This window comes from Panthera uncia, chromosome X, assembly GCF_023721935.1.
Source record: "Panthera uncia isolate 11264 chromosome X, Puncia_PCG_1.0, whole genome shotgun sequence".
Classification (NCBI taxonomy): domain Eukaryota; kingdom Metazoa; phylum Chordata; class Mammalia; order Carnivora; family Felidae; genus Panthera; species Panthera uncia.
The window spans coordinates 12,135,717-12,145,232 of record NC_064817.1 but is presented as its reverse complement, the minus strand read 5'-3'; the positions used below and the strand labels follow the sequence as shown (position 1 = coordinate 12,145,232).

Genomic DNA, 9,516 nt, shown 5'->3' with positions numbered 1-9,516 from the left:
TCCTTTTGGGGATCTTCTTTGCATTTCGTCAGGATGAGGAGGAGGGCTTGACTAAAATGCTTGGCCCTGCTTCACTCTAAGGGAAAAAAAGGTTTTGTTCGGAGAGAACAGGCAACAGGCCAACCAGGAAGTGTTGAGTGAGTGCCCGCATTAAGGATCTGGGCTAAATACGTGGCCTTGAAGATACAGAGTGGTCAATCTCCAATTTGAAAGCACTGAAAGGCAAGGGGATAAGGTGGAACAAATTTTCACCGGCTAGACAAATTGCTTTTGCTTTCTTATCTCTTATCAAGGCATTGATAGAGAAAAACAGCTTCTAGTTCCTGGTGTGGTTAGATTGTTAGGAGGTTTAGGAAAATAATCACGCCATACAAAAAGCTTTGGCTCGGTTAATGAGGTGATTTACAAAACAATCTAAAAGAAGTCACCCGGGATTTAGGGACGTTGCAAGTCCATGGCACGGTAATTTGTCGTGCTGAGACCAATGGGAGCATGCCAGCTGGCGAGCCTCGCTGCCTCCCTGCTGGTGGTCCACGCTGCCGGGTAGCTCTCTCCCCTGCTCCTTCCTGCCTTTTGCTGGGGAAACCATTCGCTAGCGTGTTTGTGGATATGGGGACTCACAGGTCTGGGACACAACAACAGAAGGCATTTATGTGACCCTTACTGGACTGGCTCTGTGCCCAGCACTTCACCCATGGGAACCAGTGGAGAGGCTAACAGCCCCGCTGCAGGAGCCACACTGCCCCATCGGAGGCCCCCCCAGCCCCAGCTCTCAGTACCTGGCTGTGTAGGTGCTTACACTACAGTTTCTGCATCTGCAAAACGGACATCAGAATGCCTCCTGCCTCAGGGGGTTCTTCTGAGGGTTAAATCAGTTATGCATGTGGGTCCTTCAGTGCCCGGCACAGAAAAGGCGCTATTTCAGTGTGGCTGTTAGGATCGTTAACGTGAAGGGGGTATTGTCAATATAAGACCTGCATGTCTCTCAAAGTTCTGGATATGACCTAATATATATTTTTTAATGTTTATTTATTTTGAGAGGAGGGGACAGAAAGAGAGAGAGAGACAGAGAGACAGAGAGACAGTGTGATTGGGGGAAGGGCAGAGAGAGACACACACACAGAATCCGAAGCAGGCTGCAGGCTCTGAGCTGTCAGCTGAGAGTCAGAGGCTTAACCGACTGAGCCACCCAGGCACCCCTGGGTATGACCCAGTATTAAGAATGGGGGGCCCCACTACTGGTATAGCCACTGTGGGAAACAGTATGGACATTCCTCAAAAAAAATTAAAAATAGAAATACTATATGATCTAGTAATTCCACTACTGGGAATTTACCCAAGGAAAATGAAAACACTAATTCAAAAAAATATATATACACCCCTATGTTTCTTGCAGCATTATTTACAATAGCCAAGATATGGAAGCAACCTAAGTGTCCATCAACGGATGAATGCCGAAAGAAGCTGTGGTACATTTACACAGTGGAATATTACTCAGCCGTAAAAAGGATGAGATCTTGTCGTTTGCAGCAATATGGATGGACCTAGAGGGCATTATGCTAAGTGAGATAAGTCAGACTGAAAAAGACAAATACCATATGATTTCACTCACAATGTGGAATCTAAAAAAACCCAAAACAAATGAATAAACAAATGAAAAGCAGAATCCAGACCTATAAATACAGAGAACAAACTGATGGTTGCCAGAGAGGATGGGGTGAGGGGTTGGGGAAAATGGGTGAAGGGGAGTGGGAGATACTGGCTTCCAGTTATGGAGTAAGTAAGTTATGGGAATAAAAAGTATAGGGCATATATATATAGTCAATGGTGAGTGAGTCAATGTGGTGAGCACAGCATAACATAGAGATACTGAATCATTATGTTGTACACCTGAAACGAATATAACATCATATTTCAACTATACTCCAATTAAAAAAAATTTTTAATGAATATACAAAAAAAAAAAAAAAAAGAATGGGGTCCCGCGATGGCAGTGGGAGGGGAGAAGCAGTGAGCCTAGGGTGAGGACGAGCAGACCTCCCCGTCGTTCTAGTCTCTCTGCTTCCCACCTGCTAATATGGACTAGCAGAAGCATAAAGAAAAATCTAAGAAAAGAGATGTTAAAAATAGGATAAGAATACTAAGTCGGGTGGAGGGGAAGAGATTCGAGCAAGGAAAAAACTGTAGAGTTAAAGGCAAGGAATCACATTTCAAAAATAGAAAATTAGCATTTTTATAGTAGCAAATTGAGGTAAAAGATCATGAAAAACAAAACTAGGGAAAGAGGAGGAGTTTAGATACTTAAAAGAAATGAGATGTTTTATAAAAACTAAGGAAGCGGTGTAGTAAAATCTAAAAGTAATAAGTAAAGAAGGACAAAGATAGTAGCTGGCCCTAACTGCACACTTTCTAAGCATCAGTAATTAGGACGTCATGCGCATGATTTCAGTTATTTATTTCAACACCCCTAGGACCCAGGCGAATTTTGCACGAGAGAGAAAGGCATCTTAGCCAGGTTATTTGTTAGAAAGTCACTCAGCTGATTTCTGAGCCTGAGCTCTTGACCACCTCACTATACCAAATGGCTGGACCTTAATTAAAGGGGGAATAGAAACACCCAAACAGCTTGCGGAGCTGAAAGCTGCCTTGTGCTGAGAGACCCAGGACAGGATTCCACAGCTTTCCGGAGTGTCTTGTGAAAGGAGAGCAGGGAGAGCAGGAAATGTAGACCCCACTCTGGCTTCTGAAAGCCAGTCTGAAACCACACGCTTGGCTTGAGGAGGGACACACACACTGAATCAACATAGGGCTGAGCAGCTGGGCCAGTAGAACTGGGCTGGGAATGTAAATGAGTCAAACAGCCAGGTATAAGAGATGCCACAGCTTAAGCTCAACAATCAGTGGCAGCTAAATCAGGCCTTAGAGTCAGAGAGGCAGTAGGGAGTGGTGGGGACTGGGGCAAATTGACAAGGACTTGATCCATCAAAGGAGTAACTGCTAAAACTGATAGTCACATGAAGGACTGTGCATTCACTGTTGCCAGTCGTCTAAATTTTCAACAGAATCTGGAAATCTGGAGTTTCATGAGAAATCTCATGGTTTCTAAATGTTGGCAACGTATTTAAAGTTTTAAAACACCGTGTGTCCGCCAACACTATGCAAGCCAAACACACCACATATCCACACCCTGAACAACCTCTTCGTTGGACAAATACCAGCAAACACTTGCACGTACACAGAGAGTTCTAGCTCCTGGTAGTGCCTAATTAGCACAGGGCATGGTTCTGGGCAGTCTTCGAAGTGACCTGAATTAAGACACTCATGCAGCAGTTAAAAGCTATTTGTGCAAAGGCAAGGCAGTACTGTCAAGAGGAAAGAGGTAACAAAACCCATCAGGTAGCGATTTTACCTTTTGTCCATGCCATGGGTGATTTCCTCTAGCCCCCTGGAAATAGGAGCTGTGGAGCCCAGGTGAAAGGGAAGGATCAGAAGGTACAGAATGCGGGTCAACAGCATATGGGTGATGGCTTTTAGGAGTGAAAGTGGGGGAAGAAGGGAGGGTACAGCTCTGGGCAGGTGTCTCCAGTTGAGGATAAACAGCTAGTAAACGGGGCCAGCAGAAGGCACAGAGGAACAGAGGTCACAGATGGGGAAAGGGGGAGTTACTGTGGTCCCAACTGAAGACAGATCTGCTGGGTTTTTGAGAGCAGTTCAGTAAGATAGGTTGCAAACAATGCGGATGGGAGGTTTGGATAAAGGGGAAGTTAGGGGAAGAGGAAATGGTGGGGGCAAGAATGGGGCTGTATAAATTTCAGTTTTAAAAATTTTAATTGTGGGGGTACCTGGGTGGCTCAGTCAGTTAAGCGTCCGAGTCTTGATTTTGGCTCAGGTCACGGTCTCGAGGTTCCTGGGATCGAGCCCCAAGTTGGGCTCTGCTCTGACAATGTGGAACCTGCTTGGGATTCTCTCCCTCTGTCTCCTTCCCCTGCTTGTGATCCTTCTGTCCCTCTTGCTCTGTCTCAAAATAAATAAACTTAAAAAATACTTTAATTGTGGTAAAATACGTGTAACATAAAATTTACCATCTTAACATTTTTACGTGTGCAGTTCAATAGTATTAAGGATATTTACATTACTGTGCATCCAATCTCCAGAACTTTTTTATCTTGCAAAACTGAAACTCTGTACCCATTTAACAACTTCCTATTCCCCCTGCCTGCAGCCCTTAGCAACCACGGTTCTACTTTCTGTCTCCATGAATTTGACTACTCTAGGGACCTCGTATAAGTGGAATCATCCAGAATTTGTCTTTCTGTGGCTGGCTTATTTCACTTGGTGTAATAGCCTCAAGGTTTATCCATGTTGTAGCATGGTCAGAAATTCCTTCCTGTTTAAGGCTGAATGATATTGCATTGTATGTATGGACCGTTTTTGTGTATCCATTTTTCTGGCCATAGACATTTGGTTTCCTTCACCTTTTGGCTTTATATAGCTTTTTGGAAGGGGGAAATTTTGGCTCTGAAAAGGAGAGAAAAATAACTCAGGTTCAGTTGCTAGGATTACTAACACGAGAGCGGGAGTGGGCAGGATCATGCATCGATTAAGAATATATTTTGGGGGCACCTGGATGGCTCAGTTGGTTAAGCCACTGACTTTAGCTCAGGTCATGATCTCCCGGTTTGTGAGTTTGAGCCCCACGTCGGGCTCTGTGCTGACAGATTGGAGCCTGGAGCCTGCTTCGAGTTCTGTGTCTCCCTCTCTCTCTGCCCCTCCCCTGCTCACACTCTGTCTCTGTCTCTGTCTCTCTCTCAAAAATAAATAAACATTTTAAAAAATTAAAAAAAAAGAATATATTATGTATCGGGGCGCCTGGGTGGCTCAGTCACTTAAGCGTCGGACTGTTGGTTTTGGCTCAGGTCATGATCTCAATGTTTGTGAGTTTGAGGGCAGAGACTGCTTGGGATTTTCTCTCTCCCTGTCTCACTGTCTCTCCCCTGCTCGTGCACCCTCTCTCTCTCAAGAAAGAAGGAAAGAAAGAGAGAAAAAATAATAGCTTGTACTTATTATTGGTGTCTTGCTGCCTATGTTGGGAGCATTTTATGGGTTTTAAGACTTTTATCAGTTGCTTTTCTCTAAAGCTTTGCTGGCACTTGGTTCTTTAAAAAAATTTTTTTTAATGTTTATTTTTGAGAGAGAGACAGAGCATGAGTGGGGGATGGGCAGAGTGAGAGGGGGTACCCAGAATCAGGCTCCAGGCTCTGAACTGTCAGCACAGAGCCCGACATGGGGCTCAGACTCAAGAGCCACAAGATCATGACCTGAGCCGAAGTTGGACGCTCAACAGACTGAGCCACCCAGGCGCCTAACTTCTTAAGTGAACCTTAACCTTATGTGCACTTAATCTCTGTTGCATTTGATTTTTTTAATGTGTATGTTATTTTTGAGAGAGCGAGAGCGTGCATGAGCTGGGGAGGGGCAGAGAGGAGACAGAGGATCCAAAGCAGGCTCTGCACTGACAGCACAGAGCCCAATGTGGGGCCCGAACACATGAATCACAAGACCATGACCTCAGGTCAAGTCAGATGCTTAACCGACTGAGCCACCCAGGTGCTCCTGTGTTGCATTTGATTTTGTCTCCAGAAAGACTAGAATTGACAGGAAGGCTGTTGTTTTGTGGAGGGTTTCCCCTGTGGCCAAGATCATGCCATGGTGTGTGTGCGCTTGATAAATCCATCTGGAGAACCGCTCTTCATAACATGGTGTCTCTACCCCTCAGTCTTTTCACTCCACACCTAGATACCCTCCACATTCAGCAGCAGCTAGCATCTTGCCTTGTCATTGACTGTCCTCCTACAGCACTTTCAGTGACAGTGTGGATCAGTGGTTCCTAGCCCAGAACGCACAGGGAGGAGGCACTTTGTAAAAACCCATATGCCCAGGCACTCTCCTGAGAGTAACCAAATCAGAATCCCTGGGGCGGGGCCCCAGAATGAGCATTCTTGGTTTGATTTTGTTTTTAAGGTGTTTTCTTTCTTTCTTTCTTTCTTTCTTTCTTTCTTTCTTTTTTTCTTTCTTTCTTTCAAGATTTTATGTTAAGTAATCTCTACACCCAATGTGGGGCTGGAACTCACAACCCAGAGATCAAGAGTCCTATGCTCCACTGACTGAGTCAGCCTGTGCCCTGTAAGGTTTCAAATAGAATTGGACTGCTAAGATCCTGAGCTGATACTCAACATATAGTTTTAAAGGAAATTTTAATTTTTTTCATGGATATGGCAAAGGATTAGTTTTGTTAATTCGTTCTTGACAGATTTGTAAGCCACTGGGAAAGAATTTGAATGCAAAAAACAGTATTTCCAAAGTTCTGAAACCATATTTCATCATATCGCCTGTATATATATTTCTCCCCTATATATATATATATATATATATATATATATATATGAGAGAGAAAGAATGCTTCATTCATTAAACAAATATTTATTGGTTACCTGCTTATGTGCTAGACACTGGTTATAAGAATTGAAGGGACAAGTCCCCATCATGTCCATCATCTTCCTGCTTGGATTTCCTAGTCTAGAGATAACAATAGCAATCACATGATTTACTTACAACAGCCCTATGAAATAGGACTATTGTAATTCCCATTTTACAGATGAGGAAGCTGGGGCAGAGAGGTGAAATAATTTGCCCAAGCCACACATGCATTAAATGGCGTAGAGGACTGGTGCAGTCTCTGTTGCAACTATTCCACGCTGCCATTCTAGAGGGAGAGCAAGCCTAGACAATACATAAATGAAGGGGTGTGGCTTTCCCAATAAAACTTTATTTATAAAAGCATATATATAAATATATATAATGCCTTATATCGTAATGTGGAGATTTTTGCCATTTTCCTCACCATCTGTCAATATTGGCAGGCTCTGTTATTGGACTTCTAGGTCATCTGTTGTAATGGAGAAAGCAGAGAGGAAATTTTGGCCCACAGGAGGAAAAGATCGATCACAAAGTCAGAGGTCATAAGGGAATCAGGATCCTTTCAAAGTTAGGTCCAGAGCATTCAAATGGTTTCTCTTGTAACTTCACAATGATACATACGCTTCTTCTTCTTTTTTTTCCCCCCAACTGGGCATTATTGTGCTATTAGTTTCCATTTTTCGTTTCATTTTTATGAACCGATAGTTTGAGTACAAAGGCTCTGTCGTGAACGAGCCCCCTCTTGGTGGCATGTTGGAGCTCTCTCAAAGTAGCACCCTGTGCGCACCTATTTCCGATTTTTCTAAAACACATGTGGTAAATATTCACTATCGTTAACATCATCACCAGGGAGCTGCATCTATAGGGACAAAATCGCAAATAGAAGTTCAGTCGTGATAAATGATCATATATCAGTCATGCGAGAATACAACTGATGTGGCGCTTTATCTGAGTCAAAAATCTCAAAGGAGGCACGAGGCATTTGGTCTGTCTTGGTGGGAACACCCTGCCCGCAGCCTCGTGACGTCTTGGAGAGTCTGGTGACCCCCTGCCTGTTGAACTGAGCACTGCCGGCCATTCTGTTGTAGTTGGACGATGTGCTCCAGCACCATTGGCGGGTCTTCTCTGTGTGCCGGGGGTCTGCGTCATGATGGCTGGCGCTGAGGGGGTGGCTCTTGGCCTCTCCCGCTGCTCCAGTGTTAAAACCCGCTTGGTGCCAGTGCCGTCCTGCTTCTGCACATGATCCACGGGGGCCCGTTCTTGAGAGGGGTCTGGTGACGGATGCCACTGCTATCCACCTGACACTGCCGTCACTGGGCATCCCCCCGGTCACTGTGACCATTGCCAGATTGGTCATGCCCCACATGCTGCCCTGGGCTGCAGCACCTGCAGTGACATGGGCATGTTTTAGCAGCCCCACATGTGATCGTGAGCCATGCACTCCTGGTTAAGAATTGTTGACTCTTGGTTTCAGCTCACGTCATGATCTCTCCGTTCATGAGTTCCAGCCCCGTGATGGGCTCCACGCTGACAGTGAGGAGCCTGTTTGTGATTCTCTCTCCCTCTCCCTGTCTCTCTGCCCCTCACCTGCTTGGGCTCTCTCTCTCAAAATAATAAATAAATAAATTCTTTAAAAAACTTAAAAAAACCCAGAATTGTTGGTATAGATGTGCTCTCATTTAATCCAGCAGTCCTCTATTCCTGACTCTGGGCTTGTTTCCAATTGTCCGCTGGTAAATAATGAAGCAGTGCACATCTTCATGGTGAACTCTCTTTGTTTCTATTTTCCGGGGTAAATTCTTACAGTCAAATGTTAGAGTCGAAGGACAGGCTTATTTTTAAGGCAGAGTGCAAACCAATTTGGCCACTACACTGAGGTGGCTGGTGTGGTGGAGAAAGCATGGACCAGGTGCGGGGGGGCCTGGGCTCAAGGCAGAACTGTGCTGCCAGCGGGGTGGGGCCTTGGGCAAGTCCTTCAGTTTCATTTCCGTTCCTTTGGTTTTGTTTTGTTCTTTTGTAAAATGAGCCCTGTTATGAATCTGCACAGGAGGGATGGTGCAGACGTTACTCCCCCTCTCAGTACTGCAGGTAGGTGTATAAAAGGAGGGCACATCTCTTGGACTCCACGGTGAACTTGTCTAACAGAGAGCTTCCCTTTATGCAATGGTGATGGCGTACTTGAGAATTGTTTTAGGGTTTTGAAGCTATTCCTATTCTGTACTGTAAGAGAAGAAAATCTAGATTACTATCTGGAGTCCAGTTAATTCTTGGGCCTCTAACCTATGGATAGAGATCAAAGAGATGTCCCCCATACATATGCTATCGATGTGATTCCAAAACTGATTACTTTGATTTTAATTTCATTCTTGTATCTTTATAGGGAAACTTTATGGTGATGTTCCTTTTATAGAAGAAAGGCACAGACATCGGTATGAGGTATGGCCCACACACTAAATTACTATGGAATGTAGATGCTTAGTTAAAGGAACTCCGGTGATTACAAGCAGACCTCTGGAAAAGGTGTCCAGCTCTGTGGTATCCATTGGGCTCAGCCCTTCTTGGCTTTTCAAAGGCAAAATCTTTAAGTATCTGCACAAGGGACATTATCAGGGTTCTATGTTACCCTAACTTTTGTCTCCTAGACCAAGGTAAGGTCATCATTTTTATCCTTAACCTCCTGCCCTTTATTTTGGAAGGTTTGGGTAAAGGGAACTTACATCTTCTGAACCGTATGTCTCTCAGGTTAGGGTTGCATCTCTGGGTATCACATAATGAGTTCTTGGTTTGGGAACCTCTTTGGAAATCTACATTGAGCAAGAGCCTTAGTGTCACATGATTACTAAGAGTGACTGTTGAGATTGTCACATGAGAAGCATAGGTTCCCCAAGGTGCAGACTATCTATACCAGGATTAATTGGTGTATCAATTGTGATGCTTTTGGCTGGGAAGAATCAAAATCCCTGCTTGTTATTTACTCAAACCAACCTCAACAGTAAAGAAACTAGTTATATCAGATAATAGGTAGTTCAGAGGCTGGGC

The 9,516-nt window shown here is 44.4% G+C and overlaps 1 protein-coding gene across 4 annotated transcripts in view; it reads left to right on the top strand.

Moving 5' to 3' along the window:
- The window catches only part of CTPS2 (CTP synthase 2), a 104,215-nt gene that overhangs the window by 74,450 nt on the left and 20,249 nt on the right, over positions 1-9,516 (top strand). For all 4 annotated transcript variants that reach the window (XM_049643504.1, XM_049643505.1, XM_049643502.1 and 1 more), the window contains one exon: positions 8,858-8,913. In XM_049643504.1, coding sequence (XP_049499461.1) covers positions 8,858-8,913 — 56 coding nt within the window. The remainder of the gene's footprint in view (positions 1-8,857; positions 8,914-9,516) is intronic.